This window comes from Chiloscyllium punctatum, chromosome 3, assembly GCF_047496795.1.
Source record: "Chiloscyllium punctatum isolate Juve2018m chromosome 3, sChiPun1.3, whole genome shotgun sequence".
NCBI classification, from domain to species: Eukaryota; Metazoa; Chordata; class Chondrichthyes; order Orectolobiformes; family Hemiscylliidae; genus Chiloscyllium; species Chiloscyllium punctatum.
This window is the reverse complement of record NC_092741.1, coordinates 77097486-77122345: the sequence shown is the minus strand read 5'-3', so window position 1 is coordinate 77122345 and position 24860 is coordinate 77097486. Positions and strand designations below refer to the sequence as shown.

General features: G+C 38.6%; 2 protein-coding genes across 4 annotated transcripts in view; one reads left to right on the top strand and one right to left on the bottom strand.

The window, feature by feature from the left end:
• LOC140453686 (uncharacterized) overlaps window positions 1-2733 on the bottom strand; it is a 60395-nt gene extending 57662 nt beyond the window's left edge. The window contains exons 1-2 of the mRNA XM_072548621.1: window positions 2638-2733; window positions 1828-1942 (exon numbers count right to left, since the gene is read on the bottom strand). Of these exons, the coding sequence (XP_072404722.1) occupies window positions 1828-1927 (100 nt within the window). The 5' untranslated portion in view covers window positions 1928-1942; window positions 2638-2733. The remainder of the gene's footprint in view (window positions 1-1827; window positions 1943-2637) is intronic.
• Window positions 1-24860, top strand: part of nt5dc1 (5'-nucleotidase domain containing 1) — a 554582-nt gene that overhangs the window by 228783 nt on the left and 300939 nt on the right. The gene's annotated exons all lie outside the window — the stretch shown is intronic.

Genomic DNA, 24860 nt, shown 5'->3' with positions numbered 1-24860 from the left:
AATTGTATCCCTTGAACAAACATAGCTATTAATTAATGTGTTGTAAATACATTTTGAGATGTTTTCACAATCTATTTTGATTAAAATTCAATTTTTAAACTGCCTACTTTGCTGTGCATATTATGTTAAAACTTGGTCACTTAGGCAGTAGAATGAGTTTTCCATGGACCATATATCACAACAGCTACTTGCAATTATACTAAATGTTTAACACGATTGAAACAAAGCACTTGACAGAAGAGTTAACAAATAAATTTTGACACCAGCCTCAACGGGGAGATCAGGAAAAAAGAATGAATGTGTCAATCAGATTTGTTGATTTTAAAGGCAGTCAGAAAAGAGGTAGAGATGAAGAAAGTGGGACAAATCCAGAGCACAAGACCAGGGTAGTTGAAGGCATGTGCACTGATGAAATGATGAAACTGGTAATGCTGAAGAGACAAGGCTTAAATGAGTAGAAATCTGTTTAAGGTTTATAGAACTGGCTGCAGAGATAGAGTGGGGTGAAGCCATGGAGTGATTTGTGAAAAAACGGTGAGATTTTAAAATTGAAGTATTGTGCACTGGGATGCCAATTAGCTCAGTTGGCTAAATGGCTAGCATATGATTCAGATGATAAGGTTTTGATCCCATTCTGACTGAGGTAGTTTGAGGCTGCATCTTTGCATCTCTCCAAAGTAAAATCTCAGCATAAACCATAATTTGGCAATCATCAAATATTGAAGACCTTACACAGTTTAACCTTCTCAAATCTGAGCTCTTTTCATAACTATTTTGAATTTTTTTAAAAATCCAAAAACTCCAGAGTATTTATTTTACCTCCCATTTCCACTATAACTCAGTCGTCTGATGATCCCCACTGATAGCCACATACCCTTTTTCCTCCTTTCCATTTCTGGCACTAGCAGTATGGAAGTCACTGTTGCAGGCTTTTACAAATGATTATCACTGTACTTAAAGTTAACAGTGATATTAAAATATTTTTTTTAATGGTTAGAATTCATTTGAATCTTGTCCTTTTCAGCTTGTGATACACCAGACATATCTTGAGCAAGAGTGAACAGCATTAAACAAATGTTTTTTTCATCACCCATAACTACCATTACATTCATTGGTGGGGACTGTTTTGGAGAAATAACTGGAGATAATCTATGGTTTCTAACATTTAAGTAAGCCGTGATGGTGATAATGCATGTGGAATAAATAATATTCTGTGTCTTGGATGTGCACATTGATTTATAATGCTTAAGTTGTATGGTCCTTAAAATTGTTTTTCTCATAAAAATCCTAATTCCTAATCATAATACCGCATAGTATGAAGTTGTGATAGCCAAATATTTAATTTTGTCGACACTCAGCGATGATTTCAGTTAGCTAACACTAATTATTGATGGAGTCAATGCACCAACATGTTGTGCCAGTTAATGGTTGGCTACAAGTTTGTACAGGAGTGTCTTAGTCTCACCTTGGTTGTCTAAGGAGTTTGTGAAGGATTTCCCTTTGGGAGGGACAGAAAATTGAAGTGTACATCAACCTATGCACAATTTTGCATTCCAAAGTGTCTAGAAAAATTAAATGATAGCAACATGGATTGCCTGCTTTAAGAGAGTGTTGTATCATGTGGGTATTTTCTGTGGAGAATATTTGATAAACAAGGTGCTGTGGGAGGAATGTGAATATTAAAATTGCTTGTCTAAAATTTAGCTCAGAATAAAATGAAACCAGCAACAAATGTTTGAAGTCCGTAGCGAGCTGCCCCCATCTTTTCTGTCAACTTGGATCACCACATTTATTGAAATTCACAGGGATCACCCCATGGACACTTACCAGCTGGATGCTGTGCATGATGATGTCTATAATATCCAAGTCCGTTGGCCAAGGTAACAGACAATAGCAACAGAAGCGCCGCAGTTTCTCTTACAGCCATGTTTTAACTTCAACTCTGTAAAATTGTGACAGAATTTGTTTTGAACAAAGAAAGAAATGTCATCTATTATAATTATATAACATTTGGTGGCACGGTAGCTCAGAGGTTAGCACTGCTGCCTCAAAGCACAGGGATCTGGGTTTGGTTCCAGCCGTGTCTGTGTGGAATTTGCACATTCTCCCTCTGTGTTCATGAGTTTCCTCTGGGTGTTCCGGTTTCCTCCCACAGTCCAAAGATGTGCAGGTTAGGTGAATTGACCAATCTAAATTGCCCATAGTGTTCGGGGATGTGTAGGTTCAGTACAGTAATCATGGGAAATGTAGGGTAATAGGGTAGAGGATTGGGTCTGGGTGATACTTTTCAGGGGGTTGCTGTGGACTTGTTGGGCCAAATGGCCTGTTTCCACACAGTTAGGACTTTATGATCTACTGTGCCACTGTGATTCAAAGGTTAAAAGTAAAGGCAAAATGTAGACTGTCAGCAACAATAATTAAGAAATACATTATTAATCTTAAAATTTGGAAGAATAAGTTCATTTAGTTTTTAAGTCTGATTTAATTCTTCACACTACAAAAATAATAAAAGCCGATCAATATTGCTGCAGTAGTAAGGATGCTATGATATATAGTTTGTAAAGTACTTTGCAAGCAAAATGACAATTAATGTTTGCCGCCTTGTTAATCTTAATTCAAATTGAAATTCAAACGTACCAACATATTTTATGTCCAGAATCTTCGTTCACTGTATTCTCCCAATAATTTATCCTCTGAAATAGTGGGGTACCTGATGAAGAAGTGTTTTCAAAAACAATACATGTTGCTATTTATATATGAGAAAGCTTACTCATACTACAGTGAAGTTGATAGCTCCTCCTTTCAAATGCAAGTACCAATTATGCTGTTTCATTTGTCACATTGACAAGTTGTATCAGGTCAGTGGTTTCTTCTGGTTTGAGTTGCCTTTCCTTCTTTGGCTTTGCTCTGCAGTTGCAGGCATTTTCAAATTCAAATGTTGAACATATTTCTGAATTGGGTTTCAAAGATGATTTGTTTGTGGAATTAGAAATCTGACATAAGCAACAGTGAGCAGTATTCTATATCCATGTTACTTGACTTCATTTTATATAATTGTGGTTCCAAAATCTATAAGCTACATCTACTTTTACACCAGATAATCATATTGGGTGTCAGTTTTCTCAGACTGTAAAATTTGCAGCGGTGACCGTAATTTACAAAACGGTCTAAAAGAACAAGGCGAAGAAACTTGAATGAAATGCTGTGAATGTGTTTGTATTTTTCTTTTTGTTTAAGTGTGTCATAAAGTGTAGAACAATACTGGATGATTTGTGTAAACATTAACATACATATAACATAAATTTTGCAAAGATTCACAGATTTCCTTCAGTAACATTTAAAATAATGTATGACTGATGTTAGTAGTTCTTATATAACAATGAAATAACGCAATTTGGTTACAGTTAGAATAATAAATTTGTTCAGATAAAAAATAAGTTGAATTTTGCTCTAGGTTTTAATATTGTTACTATCGTTGTCTCATCTATATTGTGGGCAAAGTTAAAAATCACAAAACACCAGGTTACAGTCCAACAGGTTTACTCAGAAGCTTTTGAAGCGCTACTGCTTCACCCAGCGGTTGTATCCTGTTGGATATATAACCTGGTGCTTTGTGATTTTTAACTTTGTCCACCCCATTCCAACACTGTCTCCTCCAAATCTTTACTATTATCTGTAATGTGATTACCTTCTGACTATTTTGACATTTCTTTTTTGACATTTTAATGAACCTATATTGTGTTGATGTTAGTGAATTTATCATATCAAGTATTACAATTAGAAGATTAAAGCAGTTTAATCTACAGTGCATTATCGATCTATACCAGTAGAGTACCTCAGATCCAACAACCTCAGGACCTCGTTTTGTTTGATTGCTCATGTTGCTGAATTTTTGGATATCTTGAAACTACTAAAGCCTAATATAATAAAGACCCTCAAACAAATTTAGGTTAACCTGAAAGTGGATGATTCTGTCCAATTCTTCCTCTAGGCCAGGACCCTACTTTGTATGAAGCATCAAAATGTAGGTGAAGGAACAGTCCTAAGTGCCTGACTGCTCACTCCAGACACTTCTGCAGATGTCGTAGGAACTGTGCGGTTGTGATTATGTGTTTCTCTTTGCCCCAGCAGCATGCACTCACCCAATTGTGCCTGGTTAGAAAAACCAAAGAGAAAGCCTGAGGAAAAATTCCCTTGCAAGACAGGGAGAGTGATTCTGCTCCACAGTAGAAATAAAAAGTGAAAGCTCGCTTTTTTGATGAGAGAGCTCGTCTGAATACAAGAGAAGTGAAGGAAGAAATCTGGAAATAAACTGAGCAGAAGGATAATCAATAATACAGATATTGATCTGAAAACTCAACCAGCACTCCATTTCAAACGTGTCTGATTTATGGAAAATTTCATTTTTAGGCACCCAGCTTTGAGGAACTGTACTTTTACATCAGGTTCTGCAATTTGAACAGAAGAAAGCCACAAGGAAAATTGAACTACTTGACAATTAAAATTTATGGTAAACAATAATGTTAAAAGTTACTGCTGACAGAGATAGTTGGTATGTCGATGTCAAAATTCTGGTTCAACTCGAGATAGTGACCAAAAGTATCAGGAAAAGAAACAAGATCAAACAATGGAGTATGTTCTGTTATTTAATCTGATGGTAACTTGAACCTAAAGGGACTTCTTGATTTAATCTTAAATATCCTCATTTTAATTTTAAGGTTATATATCCATGTTCTGGTTGAACCCACCAGAAGAAGTAGTTATTCTACTTTAGTTAATCCTTCTATCATTTTTATCATCATCACCATCACTTGCAGTCCTCTAAATATGGCAGAATACAAGTCAAGTTTATAAAATCTGTACTGATGGAACCCTTTAAGTCATGTTATAATCCTGGTGAATTTTTGCAATTCTCATTCAAGGCCAGTATACCTGTTCTGAGAGGAAGTAACAGAACCTGAATACAGCTTTGCACTGGGATTTGTCTAAGGCTATATATAACTGAAACATGCATACTGAAATGAGGGTCAGCATTGCATCAATATTTTTGTACTTGTACACTCGATTTCAGTCTTCCCACAATGCCAAATCCTTCTGATCCTCCCCAGCCCTCAATATTACAACTTGAAATGAAAAATATTTGCTTTTGTTTTCCATGGATCATAAATAGATGACTGTGTTCTTCCCTGCATTGCACACCATCTGTCAGTATTTTCCTAACCTCACTGGCAATGGACCAGAGTGTTTGCAAGCTCATTATTACATCTGACCTCTGAGATGTGCTTCTGCCCACATGTTTGCACCATTACTACAAATGCCTGTTTCCTACCCCTGTCCTGAATAACATCACCAGGCACTGCCTCATCTCAACTAATCTCTTGCTGAAACTTTTGTTGAAGCCTTTGCTACTTCCAGGCTTAACTATTCCAATGCACTCATGACTGGAGTCCCACATTCTGGCCTCTAAACTTAAGGTCAACTGAGACATCTGCTAACTATATCCTGTTATTGCTATACTTTCATTTCCAAGAGATGATGGACACTCAGTAAACAGTCTTTTCAGGATCTTTCATCTGCTGAGATAGCTGGAGCAATCTGAAAGTGGAAGTCAAAACCTTTATTTTAAGCATGTTTACAATTGTGATGCGAAGGCTCTTGAAATTGATTGTTGCACCTGAATCAGTAGCTGGTGCAAGGAAAATGGCAGCACCTCCTGTTGGCTATCATGCAACAACACAGTGAGCCATGGCTACCTCAGTTTGGCAAGAGGTGTCATCACCAATAACAGCAACCCACAATGACATACAACAGCTTCACGTATGGTGTTTGTCACAGAACCAGCCTATTACAACCACACCACCTTTTTTATTCATTGAGGCTTGTCAACATGATGTAGGCTGCTTTAATTTCTCTGCTTCCCTCACCCACTCTAGTCTGTCTTCCTCTGAACTTGGTACACTCCACTCTCTCAGGTCAGTCACGGGTGGAGTGGTGGTTATCTGGCGTGCCAGCCTCCAACTGTGTCTCACTCTTGGTCATGACACTATCACTGAATGTCAAACTGTAATTTGGACCGTCGCAGAACTCATCCCCTCTGGAAATCTCCCTTCATATCGTCGCACCTCAGCATCCTCCAGCCAGCTTCTACCTCCTCACTAAAATCCAAACACCAGACTCTCCTGGTTAACCCATCGTGTCAGTCTGTTCCTGCCCATCTGACTTCATTTATTCTTTTTCCTGATTTTATACCTTTCCCCTTTGTTCAGATGCTTCCCAACTTCATTTGTGATAGTTCTGAAACTTCCGGCATTTTCTCAATTTCCAGCTTTCTGGCCCCGGCTGCCTTCTCTTCATGGATGATGCTGCCTTTTCCACCAGGCTGCCTGTTTCCTCAACTGAAAACTTCCCACCATGATTGACAAAGCCCTTAACCATACCAGAGCCATCTCTCTCACTTCTGCCCTCATTCATTCTTACCTTTTCCAGAGTACGATAGGACTTCCCTTGCCTTCTCCTCCAGCACAGTGCGACTACTAAAGATACCTTCCCCTTCCCCTCCACCACATTCCACAGGGATCATTCCTTCCATGGAATTCTAGTCCTCTCTTCCCTCACTCCTAACTCTTCCACATTTCCCCCATAGCAGCTTCCCATGCAATCGCAGAAGGTGTAACATTCACCTCCTCCCTCCTCATCATCCAACCCCCCCAAACACAGCTTCCACATGAAGCAGCATTTCACTTGGTCTTCTAACAACCTATTTTTATTCGCTGCTCACAGTGCAATCTCCTTTACATTGGCAAGATCAAATGTAGACTGGGTGACCACTTTGTGGAACAATGATCCTGACCTTCCAGTAACTTGCCATTAAAATAAGCTACCTTGTGCTGCCATTAACATTGCCATCCTTTCCCTGCTTTATTGTTCTTATGCAGTCTATCTTCTCGATCTTGTAAACTGCTACCAGTGTTTGTCAGTGGTGTTGAAGTTGGTAGCTGAGTTGTTGGTCAAAGAGAATGCTTTAGCCAGAATGGTGATGAACTTAATGAGAGTTGTTGGAGTTGCACTCATCCAAGCAAGTGAAGAGTATTCAGTCATGTTCCTGACCCATGCCTTGTGTATGGTGGACAGGCTTTGGAAAGTCAGGAGGTGAGATAGTCACCCGAATTCCTAACCTCTGACCAGCTCTTGTAGCCACAGTACTAATACAGCTTATTCAGTTCAGTTTCTGGGCAGTAGTAACCATGGGATGTCAATAGTAGGAGATTCAGTAATGATTATGCCATCAAGGGTGTCGTTTAGAGTCTCTCTTGTTGGACATGTTGCACATATGTGGCTCGGATATTGCTTGGCACTTTTCAGTCCAAGTCTGGATATTATCCAGGTCTTGTTGCATATGGACACAGAATGTTTGAATGTCTGAGGAGTCACGAATGATGTTGACATTGAGCAATTAATCAGCAAATATCCTTACTTCTGACATTAGATGAAGGGAATGTTTTTGATCAAATAGCTGAGGGTGATTATGTCTCGGACACTCTCCTGAGAAACTCCTGCATTGATGTCTGAGGACAGAGGTGATTAACCTCCAATAGCCATAACTATCTTCCTTTCTGCTACATATGATCCTCAACCAGTGTAGGGCTTTCACCCAGTTCCCAATGGATATAGTATTTGTTTTTTGCGAATTTTGAGAAGATTTGTAGCCTCTGGATGAAGCACTGGTGTCATGGCCCGCTTTTTATTTATGTGTTTAGGTTTTCTTCTATTGGTGACATCCACAGGAAATTACGCAATCACAGGAAATGATGTCACCAACCCAAGGAAACCTAAACACATCTATAGAAAGCGGGCCATACCACCAGTGCTTCATTTCAAAACTCACTGATGATGTTACCTAGTATGATGATGAAAAGTCTGAAAACGAACCTTTCAGCTCAGCGAGCCAAACCTACGTCCAGTAGTTTTTTTTTCTAGTGCCGCCCTTAGTCAAATGCAATCTTGATGTCATGGGCATTTGCTTTAAACTCACCTTTGGAATTTAATACTTTTGTCCAAGTTTGGACTAAGGCAGTAGTGAGATCAGGAGCTGAGTATCAGTTTTGGAACTCAAATTGAGCTTCAGCAAGAAGCTTATTATTTTGCAAGTGGGAGGAGACCCCATGAGTTTTGAAGAGGTGTGTACAGGCAATCTGCCATTGCTTTGGGGAGGAGGAAAGGGCTGCAAGAATGGTGTCAAGGAAAAATGCCCTTCAAGTAGTGTTGGGATTTGGGTTGAGGTGGAGGCTACGTGGATGTGGGAGGATGAAGCTACAAATGAGACAATGCAATATTAGACCTGTGAAGAAATAAATATTTAGCTAACTGGGAGCCTGAAAATCTTGAAATCACATGGTTATGAATTCAAGGTTGCATAAGTGCTGAAGTAACTATGGACAATGGATGTATTAGTGCAATTCTAGTGAACTCTAAAATTATTATGTTATATCTGAGGCTGGGATTTGCAATGTAGTAATCAATACAGTTACTGCTTGGTTGAAATTGTTCAATCTTTGAGGCTGTGCAAGAGAAGCATGTTTACTGTGACCTCGAATAAGTTGTGTTTAGGATCATGGTTTTCATGTGTGGAGAAGTATGTGCTAGTTATTTTGAACAAAACTTGTTAGCCGATGTCGTGTATGAGTATGTGTGGTTTCTAGGAAATTAATGCCTTCCTTCTGTGTTGTGGCTTTAAGATTTATGAAGGATCAATGTTTATTGAGGATAATGATTTTACTAATTCTTCTTGTGCGTTTATCCAAATGCCCCATGTGTCAGTACAAACATGGAAGGTACTGTTACTTTACTACTGTACCTAATAAATTAATTAGTGTATATGAAAAATTAGACCCTGAAAATCAAAAAGCAACCCTTGACAAAATCTCAAGTTGAGTGCTTGAAAAAAATTCTTGACCATCCTCAAATGTAATCATTCAGCTATCAGTGACCAGGCTTTTGTCTTCCAATGCCTTAAGGTCTGGAATTCTCTACTGAAACCTCCCCACCTTCAATTTCATCCTTTAAGGTGCTCCCTAAAACCTCTAACCAAATATTTAGTCATTCACCCTGTGATAAGACATAAGAATCAAAGTAAGCCATTCAGCCCAAAGAATTTGCTCTGCCAAAAATGAAATCACAACTGATTTGATAATCCTCAACTACTTTTGGTTTATTTCCCATAACCCTTAGTTCCTGTACTGATTAAAATGTATCTCAATAATATAGTTAATGACACAACCCTCAGCAGCAAAAGGTTCCACTCTCTGAGAGAAAAATTACCTCATCTATGTTGAAACTGGTTGGCCACTTACTCTGAGATTCTGCCCTCTGATCCTAAACTCTACAACAAGGGAAGACAACCTTTCTTCATCTACCCTTTCAACTTTTCTAAGCGTCTTACATGTTTGGATAGGGTTGCCTCTCATTCTTATAAACTCAAATGAGTGCAGGCCCTATCTATTCAAGCCCTCCTCATCAGACAGGCCCTTCACACTCCGGGTCAACCAATGAATTTTCTCTGCATTGACTCCAGTGCCAATATATCTTTCCTAAGATAGGAAGAGAAAACCAATTCACAGTATTTCAGCTACAGTCTTATATAGTTGTCCCTTGTGTTTCTCTTTTTATGGCACATTGTCAAATGTTGCTTTTATGTGGAGGATGACTTTTAAGTTGTAGGGCTCTGCATAAAATACAGTCCATAGTGTGGAAATGTCCAAGTTTACAGATAGCAAAGGCATAGATGAGGATTTCAGCAGCAAAGTAAAAGATTTACTGAGGATAATTCTATGTACAATATAGTCAACAGTGATTGAGCAGATCAACAACTGCAGAAGATTGATGACTAATGACTGATCTAAGTCACAAGTTTGCACATTTGAAAATGCAATTATAAATTACATGGCAAGAAACACATGTGAAAATGCGGTGTTGGAATAGAATCAGGACTTGTGGGTGTTGAGGGATGATCGTGGAGTATTTTAATATGGTTCATCTCACAGCATGAAGATACAAATGTTCAGTTCTTGTTGTTTGGGAATGGGTGGATATATTGTCAAAGATCCTAAGCTAGAATGTTCCGACAGTGCAGGGACGAACAGTGGATATCTTGATAAAACCCGGGGAATAAATTTCTAGGTTTGGTGTAGGGAATGACAGTGAGAGGAAACATTTGGGAATAAATATTTTAGAAGATAGTCTGGTACCTTGTAACCAGTGGGATAAAAGATGTATAAGAAAGTGAAATGTATCATAGGAATAGAGAGAGAGAGAGAGAGAGAGACCAAGGTATATTTGATGATATGGAACTGGTTGTTGCCATGCTGTCTCAAACGGGACCACTGATGTGAAGTTTAGTCAGATAGTCAGGTATGAATAAGTCAATTCTTGAAAGCAGCATTTTAGACACCTGGAAACTGGGTGGGAATAGATCTTGGTCTAGACTGAAAGGTATACTCAGACATGTGTAATGATATTCTGATGGTTTGTAAAAATATTTGTCAAGTTAATCAAAGTAATTTATAGTAGAAACATCCTTAATAAACTTTTTTAAAATTCTGAGTTTTGGGAAGACTGCAGTTTTTTTATTAAGTCACTGAGACTATGTGGCTCAATCGTTTTGAGCCTCTGCCATTCTTCACATCATCCTCCCACACTGGTGTTAAGGAGAGAATTCCAGGACACTGCCAACTTTGAATTTAATCCTGAATAATGGTAGAAATATTTATCTGTGACATACAGGATAAATAAGTAACATCCAAAAACAGAGCCAAAGACACAATGATGAAGTTTTTTTTAATAAATAAGAAGCATAATGTAACAGGAGGAGACTGGTACCTGAAATAAACCTTAAGATGTTTTCTCATAAAAGAAAAAAAATGAAGTGGATTTTGGGGTAGCCTGAAGTAGTACCATGTAAGCAATGGGATTTCCTTGGGGATCTTGTAGGGTTGGCTTGCAGTAGAGAACTGGAAGATCTGGCAGCCGTTGTGTTGGAACAGGGTAAGCGCCAATATGGAACAGAGTCCAAGTCTTGCTCACTGGGAAATTCTTAGGACCATACATTTGAGTGCATTCTGCCCAGGATTTACCCACTATTAAAAATAATGGTCAGAAAATCATGAACAGTGCATATCTCGTATTCCAACGTACACGTCTCTCTTTACTGAAAGGCAACTGGGAAATTCTAGGGATGGAAAGTTTGTTCTTTCGTGGATGGGGTTGAAGGTTTAATCGTTGACCAAAATATTGACTGTCTCAATTGGGTTTTCTTAATTTTTGTCTCAACGAAACTGATTAATGCAGTCAGTGCACTTGGCTCAGGGCCATGTTCATTACTAAATTGGTTGCCACTCAGTAAAGAGACGTGTATGTTGGCAGCGCATGTTGGAAAATGAGATGTGCACTGTTCATGATCTTCTGACCATTATTTTTAATAATGGGTAGATCCTAGACAGGACGCACTCAAATTTTGATCTGTGTTCTCTTAGTCTTCCATCACAGTATGCGTTCGTAATACGATGCTATATATCCTGTACATTGCCATGCCTGCAGTTAATTCCCACATTCGGCAGATTGTTATGCTTATTACATTTCGATATCTTGAACTATGTCCTTGAATCTGGAAAAGCTGATGTTGCTGAAATTTTCTTTCCTGAAATAGCAGCTAATGTACATTCTCTTTTGTTGTGTGAGTCTCCTCGGTACATTATCCCTGTGCACCATCTTCCTTAATCGGTCAATAGAAATGATTTGTCAAGTAAAGTTAGACTTTTGGCTACATAAAGTGGAGATTAATAATGAAAATGTTAAGGTTAATGGTGTGGCAATTATTGAGAATGTAAAACAAATTAACTGCCAAAATGTAAACAGAGGATATAATGAGTTAACATAGCACAGTGAGTTGTCTTTTGAACATTACTGCAAACTTGAAAAGGTGTCAAACATCCGTTTGTTGTGCTGTTTGTTAGTGCTTTCTAAAACTGCTGGTTCATAGCATCTGATATTCTGTTTCCAAGTGTGAAGGTAAATGGTCGCAGCATAGTGGGGAGTAATTCTAAGGCACGTTTTCATGTAATTGTACTTGGATTAATGTTTTATTTGTTGTGCCTCACCAGGTAGCTGGAAATCAAACTACAATATTTCCAGAGTTGTCACAAATGTTAAAAATTTTAAAAAGTACATAGAATTCCCCAGTTTGCCTGTCTTTTTAGACCCACATTGACTAAGCACTGCTCCAGTTTCTATACTTAACAAAAATTGAGTTATGATGGAACCAAATTGTTAATGGTGCAAATGGTGGTTATTTGGCCCATTCTGCTCCCACTGGTTCTGTTATCCAGTGCCAATCTCTTGCCTTTACCCCAGACCCACTACACCATTTATATCCAAATAACCATTCAAATGCCCTCTTAAATGGCTCAATTGAACCACATTCTTTGGGCAGTGAATTCCTTACCTTACTGTGTGAAAGCCTTTTCTCACATGGCCCATGCTTCATTTGCACATCAATTTAAATTTATGCCCCTTTGTTATTTTTTCTTCTACAAGTGGGACCAGCTATAAATAAACAATTATTAAAACTTGAATCGCCTTATAAATCTCCCGTTAAATACACACACATACTTCTCCAGATATCTACTCTATCCAGCCTACTTATGATTTTGAAAACCTTGATCAGATCTCTGCTCATTATTCTCTCCGAAGAGAACAGTCTTAACTGCTCCAATGTATGTTCCTAACTAAAGTTTCTCATTTATGGAAATATTCTTGTAAATTGCTTGTGTTTTATCTCCAACATATTCACAACTTACCAATAAGGTTGTACGCACAACTGTATATGTACTTGAGGTGCTGTCTAATAAGTTTCTAATGTAATTTCAATGTCTGTTTTCTGCACTTGTAATCTGTAATTAAATAAATTCTAGCTACAAATAAACAATTATTAAAACTTGAATCGCCTTATAAATCTCCCGGTAAATACACACACATACTTCTCCAGATATCTTCACTTGCATGCAGAAGGAAGAGATTGGCTATTTCATGCTTATGAAGTCTCTGGCTTACTGCAATAACTTACAGCCACTGCTGAGAGAAAAATAAACTAGAGTTTTCAGCATTAAGGTTTTTTTTTGTTGCTGCAGGGAAAAGAGACGGCTCCTGACCTTGCAGAAGTCTGATTGCTTTTAACTATTTTGTTGTGCCAAGACGTTAATCTACCTAGGAGCCAATCACATAATTGATATTTGTCATCAATAGCTGATCACTAGGCCATAGACCAATCAACAACTTGTTGCTGGTTGAAACTCTATTTATTTCTAGGTTTTTCAAACAGCCTTTTCCCATTCCTGTCCACAATCAAGAAAGATAGAAAAATAGAAAAGACACACAGCCTTTACTTATTTTATTTCCAAATGTCTCGTAATGATCACTTTGAACATGAATACCACATTATAACTGTATTTCGTCACATTAGTTGACATTCACTTCATCAGATGTGACTGGTTAATTATTTTTAGTTCCTTTGAAATTCCCCTAATACATTGTACAATATTTGCTGGGTGAAGGAAGGGGTTAGTTAACCAGTTTCCACATGATTTACTTAGGTGATATGTTCTGACTCAGCTTGCTTGTAAAAATTTACAATGTTGGCACTTGGAGCCAAGATCTAAAATTTGTCAAATTATCATGCTGTCATTTAGCATTGTCTATTATTCCATACTCTCTATACCCTTGCGAACACTACAAAATAGGATAAAATATTACATTTATGAGGTGACTTTTGGTCTGTGTATAAGTGTTGTAGAGATTGAATTGATGTCATGCTTTATATAAAGATTGCTGCAGATATTCTGATCAACATTGTTCTCTCAATCAATGTGAACAGAAAGACAGGTTTGATGGTCAGTAAACTTAGTACCATTTGTTGCATGTTCCTGCAAGCAAAATACACAAACACAAGTCATAGAATTTCAAATTAATTTACATGTGAACATTTAAAGACTGTTTTGAGACCCAAAATAAGGAGATGCAGTATAAGTATAAACCTTTTTGTCCATGCAATCACACACTAGGTTTCCAGATTGCTGCTGATTTGTTGATATTCTGAAATATTACGATTATAATATTTGAACACAGATTTTTGTAGCAACGTTTGGAAAAGAGGTCACTCTCATTGATTACACTTCACATAGATTCCGATACATCTGGTTCTGGATCTCCAAAGTTGTGATCTCTCAACAGTTCTGTCATATTGACTGAGGTAGTTCCTTTTTTTTAACCTTTTTGTACCTCTGCTCAACTTTGCAAGTTATGTCCCTTCCCACATAAATGTAATCATTACCAAAAGTCATCCAAGCTACTAGAGCTTCTGCTAATCTTATGACAATATGTACATATCCAGAATTGTACATTACTTGAATGCCTCTGCTCCTTTTTAAATTTTTGTAGACACTATGGAAATACTGGATATTCCAAATTTAATTTTTTTAAATCCTCGGTGCATTAAGATATTAGAATTCTCTTTCTTAATTGCTGAAAATATCGTGCTGCAGTAAGGCTGCAGTTCCAATTATCAAGTTAAAGGTCATTTACTTTTCATCATTTTATTCACTTCGACATTCAGAGATTCGGACTGAAGTGAAAATTCAATTTGAATTCTTTTTGGTCAGAATTTGCTACTGCTTGCATGTGAGTAACATATATGGCCAGAAAAATATGCCTGAGTCAGATATATATTGAGTGTGAGTAGTGAATTAGATTTACATGGTAATTCTGTGTACAAGACCTAAAGGTACTTTAAGTAAGAGCAAATTACTGCAGATGGTGGAATGTCTACTGGGGAAAAAAACAAATGCTGGAAATCGCAGTGGGTCGGTAGCATCCATGGGAGAGAAAGCAAGCTAATGTTTCGAGTCTAGATGACTCTTCATTTCAGCTCTGATGAAGAGTCCATGGATACTGTCTGATCCACTGTGATTTCTACCATTTGTTTTATTCCGTACTTTAAGATTTATTGCAACAGGTGAATTGTGATAAATAATAGTTTGATTTATCTGTACTAGTAAGGCATAGCAATAGTTTCAAGATTTATTAAGTTAGTAACAAGCAAAACAAGTTTAAAATAAGTAAACCAAGTTTGAATAAAGTTAACATAAGTGAATTAAAGTTACAGCTTAATCATGTGAAGGGCTTATGCCCAAAACATCGACTCTCGTGCTCCTCAGATGCTGTCTGACCTGCTGTGCTTTTCCAGCACCACGTATTTTGACTCTGACTTTCCAGTATTTGCAGTCCTCCCTTTCTCAACATAGAATGCATGTCCTGTAGAATGTGGGAAGTGTCAGAGACTCCCAGTGACCAAGATGATTAGATATACAGGAAGTCTCAATACTGCAGAAACTTGAACTATGGATTTTGGAGCACAAGCAGTGGACATGGATAACATGTCAAGAGCATCAGTCATGCCACAGGAACATGAAGACAGAAAAGGGATATGAGTGTGTGTGTGTGTGTGTGTGTGCGCGCAAGAGGACCAGCCAGTTGCGCAAGAGTACCCAGAACACAACATAAGAACTCGGAGCAGGACTATAGATTCAAGTGGCGCTGGAAAAGCATAGCAGGTCAGGCAGCATCCACGGAGCAGGAAAATCGATGTTTCGGGCAAAAGCCCTTAATCAGGAATGACTCATTCTTGATTAAGGGCTTTTGCCTGAAACGTCGATTTTCCTGCTCCTCGGATGCTGCCCGACCTGCTGTGCTTTTCCAGCGCCACTCTATTCCAGACTCTGAAATCTCCAGTATCTGCAATCCTCACTTTTGTCTGGGAGCAGGAGTAGGCCATCTGACTCTATAGCCCCCGCCATTCAATCAGATCATGGCTGATCTTTTCATGGCCTCAGCTCCACTTAGGTGCCCTCTCAGTATAACCCTTAATTCCTTTACTGTTCAAAAGGTTATCTATCTTAGTTTTAAAAGCATTCAATGAGGAAAGCTCAACTACTTCATTGGGTATGGAATTCTACAGATTCACAACTCTCTGGATGAAGAAGTTCCTTCTCAATTCGGTCCTGAATCTGCTTCCCCTAATTTTGAGACTATGTCCTCTTGTCCTAGTTTCACCCGCCAGTGGAACCATCCTCTCTACTTCTATCTTATCTGTTCCCTTCATAATTTTACATATTTCTATAAGACCTTCCCCACTCTGTCTCCTAAATTCCAATGACTATAATCCCAGACTGCTCAGTTTTTCGTCATAAGCTAACCCCCTCAACTCCGGAATTAACCCAGTGAACCTCCTCTGTACTCTCTCTCGTGCCAGTGCATCCTTTTTCAAGTAAGGAGACCAGAATTGCATACAGTACTCCAGGTGTGGTCTCACCAGCATTCTATGCAGCGGCAACATAACCTCCCTGCTTTTAAACTCAATCCCTTTAGCAGGGAAGGGCAACATTCCATTTGCCTTCCTAATTACCTGTTGTACCTGCAGACCAACCTTCTGTGATTTACATACAAGTACACCCAGATATCCAATTTTTAAAAGTTATTTTGGATATTGATGACGGTGTTGGTTCCTTGGAGGACTGCATTTGGAGCTAGGTTTGTGGCACCACATGTGGTCCAGCTGTACAGGCAGGGTGGAAGAAGAGGAGTGACAGACAGATATTTCCATGCTTTAGATGTCACTCCAGGATGATATCTTTCTTCCCTGGTGACAGAACCAAAAATTTCTTGAAGAAACTACAGGACATTCTTCTGGTGGAGGATGAACAGTCAGATGTCATAGTCCATGTGAGTACCAGTGTCTTAACTGGGAAGGGGGAATATGATTATCAAAACAGATTTCATAGCTAGGAAAGATATTTTTAAAAAAGGCCTCTAAATCAGTAATCTTAGGAATACTTCCAGTCCCATGTGCTAGTGCATAGACTAAGGGAATTGAGTGATTGAACATGTGACTGAGGATTGGGATGAGAGGAAGGGCATCAAATTTCTGAGACATTGGGACTGGTTCTGGGATAAATGGGAATTGTACAAGGTAGATGAACTGTATCTTCGCAGGACCAGGATCCTCAGAGGGAAATTCAGTATTTGGTACCACAAGGATTTGAACTAGATTTCAGGAGAATAAAAACATGAAAGAGAGCTCAGATTTAAGAAGCAAAACTGGTAAAGGGAAGTGGAATGCAAAAATAGAAAACAGATGAAGCACACATGAGCATCAAATAGGATCAGAATGGAGAATAATATTAAAAAGCAAAATGAATAACATTCTGTCTGAATACATGTAACATTCATAAAAAAGTTCAAGATTTGTGTGCATAAGTCGAAGTATTGCCATTCCATGATTTAGCATCAGGTTGACTAAGATTTGGGAACTGAATACCCAAAGAAATTTGTCATTTTTGAGCACTGGGAGGAAAAGAAAATGAGGTTGCCTAACACTCTTAGAAAGGAACACCATCATCACATTAGTAAGAGTGGTTTTGAGCTCCAAGTATCAAGATGACGAATGAGTTTGCATGAAGGTATGAAACAGCAAAGGGAAGAAAACATCGTTGAGAATTGTTTATCGGCCACCAAACTACTAGTACTGATGATCAACATGTTATAAATCTGACATTTAGAGTTGCATGTATGTAGGTAATACAGCATCACCTGATGAAGGAGCAGCGCTCTGAAAGCTAGTGCTTCCAAATCAACCTGTTGGACTATAACCTGATGTTGTGAGATTTTTCAATTTCCTTGCAGTTGTGGTCAACCAAATCAGTGCTTTTACTGTGGATAATGAATTTTTGGAGTGTGCACAATATGGATTTCTGATGTAGTATGTTGAGATAACTAAGGATTGGGCTATTATGGACCTGTGAGATGAGAAAGGGCCCATGAATAATCTTGGTGTAAAGGAACTTTTGGGAAATACTGTCTCGGATAAGATTGAATTTCACGTCAGGTTTGAAGGCAACATAGTTCATTCTGAATCAAGAGTCTTAAGACTGAAGAAAGGAAATTATGAAGATATGAGTGGTGACTTGGCTAGGGTGGATTGTGAAAATATACCAAAACATTGGGTGGTAGACATGCAATAGCTAGTACTTAAAGAAGTACAATCTGACTTATAATAGGTATACATTCCTCTAAGGTGCATTGACCCAAAGGGAAGATAAATCAACAAGATAAATCAAAGATTATATTCAATCAAATATAGAAATTGGGATTATAGTATGCTGTTCATCCATAAAATCCTGAATTCTTTATCTTAACTGCATACTCCTGCTGCCTTCAATAAGCTCTACACCCTGAACTTCCAGAAATCTTGGTTAAATATATTCAGTGACTTCACCTCCGCAACCTTCTGTAGTAGAGATTCTGGTTCACCATTCTCTAAGCAAATCTCTCCTCATAATAGGCCAGATGGCCTACAATGTATCCGGAAATTGTGACACCTTATTCTGAGCTTCCTCCACCATCTTAACCAGTTGAAGTTCCTACGTCCAGTCTATTTTTTAATTAAATTCTCTCTTATTCTTCCAAAGTGTAGTGAATACAGATGCAGTCAATGCAAAATTTCCTGTTGTGACAAACATGACATTGCAGAAATCAGTCTGGTGAACCTTCACTGCATTCACTTTCCTGTCAGTGTAGCTTTCCTTAGGTCAGAGGATCAAAACTGCTCTCAATATACCAGGTGTATTTTGAAATGGATTATTAGGATGCCAGAAAAAGTGATGAGCCTAGGGATTGCGAGCCATGTGATGCATAACAAACTGTTTAAGAAAGAGAAAAGAGATATGAATACAAACTAGTGAAGAACAGAAGAATGAAAAATGCTGTTTTATGCATCCAAAAATAGGAAGATTAGCTCGACAAATGTGGGCCAAGTAGAGTCAGGGTCAGGAAAATGGGAAGTGTAATAGGAAACCAGTGAAATAATGAGAAAACAATCTTTGGGTGACCCCAAGTACTCAGCTTACCACCAATTTCTCCAGGGCAGTTAGTGTTGGGCAATAAATATTGAGCTAGCCAATGATGCCCCATCTATACATGAAAAAAAATCATATTGATGGAAGATATAGAAACCATCTCAGAAATACTAGATGACCAAAGATGATGTGAAACTGAGCTGCTAAAAGAAACTAGCATCAGTAAAGAAGCAATATTTCAAACGTTAACTCCATTGAAATTTGATAAATCCTCTGAATCAGATGAGCATGATCCTAAAGTGTTGAAGGGAGTGGCTATTGTAGACCTTTGTGATTTTCTTTCATAATCCTATAGATTCTGGAGCAGTTACTGTGGATTGGAAAGTAGCAAATGTCACCATACTTTTAAGAAACTAAGAGGAGAGAAAATGGAGAACTACAAAACTGTTAGTTTGATGCCAGTAATCAAGAAATGTTAGAATTTATTGCAAATAAGAAGATATTTGGACATTTAGGTAATAATCAAAATCAACATGGATTTATGAAAGGGAAATTGTGTTGAACAAGTGTGACTTCTTTGAGGCTATTTCTTGTAGCATTGATAAAGGAGAATCAGTGGATGTGGTGTTTTTAGATATTCGAAAATCTTTTGTTAAAGTCCCACAGAGGAGGTTAAGTAAATAAAATTAGAGCACACAGGTTTGGCGAAACTATGTCAGGTTGGATCGAGGATTGGTTAACAGACAGTAAGCTGACAGTAGGAATAAATGGGTCATTCTGAGAATGGCAAGCTGTTACTGGTGGGGTGCCACAAGGACCAGTGCTAAGTCCATAGCTGCTGGCATTCTATAGGAATGATTTCATTGTGGAGAACATTTATATTATTTCCAAATTGGAGGCTCCTACAACAGTGGTGTCCCTTCCTTTGAGCTAGGAGGCCTGGGTTCAAGTCCCACCTGATTCTGAGGTGTTGTAACACAATTGAATAGGTTGATTAACAACATCTATTATTTCTAAAATTGCTGACGACACTAAACTGGGAATGCAAGTGGTGAAGTGATTGCAAAGGAGGCTTTAAGAGAATATGTACAAGTTTAGTGAATGGGCTGGAAGATGAAAAATAATGTGAATAAGAATGACATTATTCACTTAGGTAAAGGAAAACAAAATGTAGGACATTTCTGAAATGAGGATTCTGGGTAATCCAAGATGGAGGGCGGGAAAATTTCTGGCTGTAACAGCTGCTCCTTTTTTGAGGTATTTTAGGTGCTGGAGGTGATTTCCTCGAATTCCAGGAGCAGCAATTGCTGTTTTATATGCTGTTGCATTGTTTTGGAACTTTGGACAAAAAAAGTCAAAACAACAGCAGTTTTAAAAGGGAGAAGAACAGACAAAGGAAGCACATGGTGAGGTCAGTGCAGGAGAGAGAGAGAGAGAACCTGCTCAGTTACTGTCTTTGCTGTTTTGAATTCATGTATCGCTGGACATCGGACTGCATCTGGGAAAATTAACGAGCAGTGAAATTCACAACTAATCATGGAGGAACCTGTTTGGGTGAAGTTCACAGCACAGTATCAGATAAGTTAATCGTTGTTTTAAGTGTGTCCAATAGAACGGCTGCAGGTGGACCCAGGGAGATAGTGAGGAAAGAGATCAATTGAAGACTGGTACAGTTGATAACAGAAGCGAGTCAAGCAGTCAGGGCAAGCATGGATAAGATAGGACTAATAAATTAAACTGCATTTTTATTTCAATGCAAGGGGCCTAACGGGAAAGGCAGATGAACTCAGGGCATGGTTAGGAACATGGGACTGAGATATCATAGCAATTACAGAAACATGGCTCAGGGATGGGCAGGACTGGCAGCTTAATGTTCCAGAATACAAATGCTATAGGAATGATAGAAAGGGAGGCAAGAGGGGAGGGGGAGTGGCATTTTTGACAAGGGATAACATTGGAGCTGCGCTGAGGGAGGATATTCTCAGAAATACATCCAGGGAAGTTATTTGGGTGGAACTGAGAAATAAGAAAGGGATTGTATTATAGACCCCCCAATAGTCAGAGGGAAATTGAGAAACAAACTTGTAAGGAGATGTCAGCTATCTGTAGGAATAAAAGGGTGGTTATGGTAGGGGATTTTAACTTTCCAAACATAGACTGGGACTGCCATAGTGTTAAAGGTTTAGATGGAGAAGAATTTAAGTGCGTAGAAGACAATTTTCTGATTCAATATGTGGATGTACCTACTAGAGAAGGTGCAAAGCTTGACCTACTCTTGGGAAATAAGGCAGGGCAGGTGACTGAGGTGTCAGTGGGGGAGCACTTTGGGGCCAGCGACCATAATTCTATTAGATTTAAAATAGTGATGGAAAAGGATAGACCAGATCTAAAAGTTGAAGTTCTAAATTGGAGAAAGGCCAATTTTAACGGTATTAGGCAAGAACTTTCAAAAGCTGATTGGGGGCAGTTGTTCACGGGTAAAGGGATGGTTGGAAAATTGGAAGCCTTCAGAAATGAGATAACAAGAATCCAGAGATAGTATATTCCTGTCAGGGTGAAAGAGAAGGCTGGTAGGTATAGGGAATGCTGGATGACTAAAGAAATTGAGGGTTTGGTTAAGAAAAAGAAGGAAGCATATGTAAGGTATAGACAGGATCGAGTGAATCCTTAGAAGAGTATAAAGGAAATAGGAGTATACTTAAATGGGAAATTAGGAGGGTAAAAAGGGGACATGAGATAGCTTTGGCAAATAGAATTAAGGAGAATCCAAAGAGTTTTTACAAAAGCATTAAGGGTAACTATGGAGAGAATAGTGCCCCTCAAAGATCAGCAAGGCAGCCTTTGTGAGCCACAGGAAATGAGGGAGATACTATTTTGTATCAGTATTTACTTTGGAAAAGTATATGGAAGATATAGACTGTAGGGAAATAGATGGTGACATCTTGCAAAATGTCCATATTACAGAGGAGGAAGTGCTGGATGTCTTGAAATGCTTAAAGGTGGATAAATCCCCAGGACCTGATCAGGTGTACCCGAGAACTCTGTGGGAAGCTAGAGAAGTGATTGCTGGGCCTCTTGCTGAGATATTGTATCATCGATAGTCACAGGTGAAGTGCCGGAAGACTGGAGGTTGGCAAACGTGGTGCCACTGTTTAAGAAGGGTGGTAAGGACAAGCCAGGGAACTATAGACCAGTGAGCCTGCCCTCGGTGGTGGGCAAGTTGTTGGAGGGAATCCTGAGGGACAGGATGTCCATGTATTTGGAAAGGCAAGGACTGATTAGGGATAGTCAGCATGGTTTTGTGCGTGGGAAATCATGTCTCACAAACTTGATCGAGTTTTTTGAAGAAGTAACAAAGAGGATTGATGAGGGCAGAGCGGTAGATGTGATCTATATGGACTTCAGTAAGGCGTTCGACAACGTTCCCCATGGGAGACTGATTAGCAAGGTTAGATCTCATGGAATACAGGGATATCTAGCCATTTGGGTGCAGAACTGGCTCCAAAGTAGAAGACAGAGGGTGGTGGTGGAGGGTTGTTTTTCAGACTGGAGGCCTGTGACCAGTGGAGTGCCACAAGGATTAATGCTGTGTCCTCTACGTTTTGTCATTTACATAAATGATTTGGATGCGAGCATAAGAGGTACAGTTAGTAAGTTTGCAGATGACACCAAAAATAGTGATGTAGTGGACAATGAAGAGGGTTACCTCAGATTACAACAGGATCTTGACCAGATGGGCCAATGGGCTGAGAAGTGGCAGATGGAGTTTAATTCAGATAAATGCAAGGTGCTGCATTTTGGGAAAGCAAATCTTAGCAGGACTTATACACTTAATGGTAAGGTCCTAGGGAGAGTTACTGAATAAAGAGACCTTGGAGTGCAGGTTCATAACTCCTTGAAAGTGGAGTCGCAGATAGATAGGATAGTGAAGAAGGCATTTGGTCTGCTCTCCTTCATTGGTCAGGATAGTGTAAATAGGCCAAGTCTTTTCCCTAGGGTTGGAGAGTCCAGAATTAGAGGGCATAGGTTTAGAGTGAGAGGGAAAAGATATAAAGGAGTCCTAAGGGGCAACGTTTTCACACAGAGGGTGGCACGAGTATGGAATCAGCTGACAGAGGAAGTGATGGAGGCTGGTACAATTGCAATATTTAAGAGGCATTTGGCTGGGTATATGAATAGGAAGGTTTGGAAGGAGATGGACCGGGTGCTGGAATGTGGGACTAGATTGGGTTGGGATATCTAGTCGGCGTGGACAGGTTGGACCAAAGGGTCTGTTTTCATGCTGTATATCTCTATGACTCTATGACAGATTGAGCAGCATTAGCCATCAAAAACACATTGGTGTCTTTGTTCATAAGGCTCTAGAAGTTAGCTTGTAGGTTCAGCAGACAATTAAGAAGGCAAATAATATGTTGATCTTCATTACAAAAGGATGGGAGTACAGAAGTTAAGATGTTGCTGTTGTACAAAGTGTTGGTGTATTGTGTACAGTATTAATTTCTTTATATATGAGTGATATGTTTGCCACAGCAAGAGTGTATTGGAGATGCTCCAGATTAATCCTGGATTGGTAGGATTAATTTTTAAACAGAGAATAAGGAGCCTGGATTTATTTTGCCTAGAGCTTTGAAGAAGGGGTAACATAACTGGAACTTATAAAGTTTATGACTAAAGGGCCAGTTTTTCTATCATTGCGTTTTGATATTTTGTGATTAAAATTATGCATTTCCCTGGATGAACTACTAGAAAACTGTGGAAAAACAAAGTTGAGTTTGTAAAATTTGTAGTTATCACCGTCTTCTTTTCCCACAAGCAAGATGGATTTTACTTTTGTTAAGTATGCTCTTCCTAGATATTAACCACAAGATGTTAAGAATGCAGATTTACTAAACTCTTACCTATTGAATATTGTGGCTATAAATATTTCCATCCAGTGACCTGTCCAAATTGCCCTCCATGCAAGATGTACATAATAAAACCAATTGGTGAACATGTAATAATTGGAAAACAAACTACACAAGTGTTTGCAAATATCAAATGTAATAACATAAATCTGTTCGTGTATAAAATATCTTGGTATTTTGGTCATTTCCTGAAGCTGCTTGCAGGGTTTGGATGCCAAAGACAATTTGCAAAATAATGTAAAGACCTGATTACATGGCCTTGCAGAATATTAGTCACTAGTGCCAGATGTAGTGTGAAAGCTGTTGTTATGTGAGCAATCATTTTCTTCCACAGATGTTTAAGATACTGGCCAATTAATTTAGTAAGAGCAGCAAATTGCATTTTCATCGTACTTTTAACATAGTAAGAGTATTTTAAATAAAGAAAAGACATTAAACCATAGCTCGAGGAAAAAGTGTTGTCCAAAGCAGTCGAACTTCTCTTTGACAACACACTACATCCACCTGAATTTGGATTATTCAAAGCTTCATAGCTCAAACAATCTGATGATTCCTAGTCCTGGACTAAAGCATCACCTTCAAGTTGAGCTTGAATCTACGATCTAGTGATTCAGGCAAGAGCATTTCAACTAACCTGCACTGACATGTAGGTGCTTTCATCTGTCTCTAATTTTTATAAAGTCTTCCTAAGTCATAAGTAACATTTTACTCTCCCCTCTGTTTTATTGTTCTAATGGGGTTATGGACCCATTTAACATGGAAAGAACTGGTCAACTTTCTCATGAAGCGATAATTTAAAAAATACAAACTATCATCCTTGTTGACATTGAGTCACAAACAAGTAAGGAGTATACGATACAAATACAGAATTGGAACAATCATGTGAAAGAATAGAGGAACAATGTTTCAAATTGATATGCAGTGTTTGCCATTACTTAGTTGATAGCGCCCTCACCTCTAAATCAATAATTGTGTGTTAAACTCAAACTTCATCACA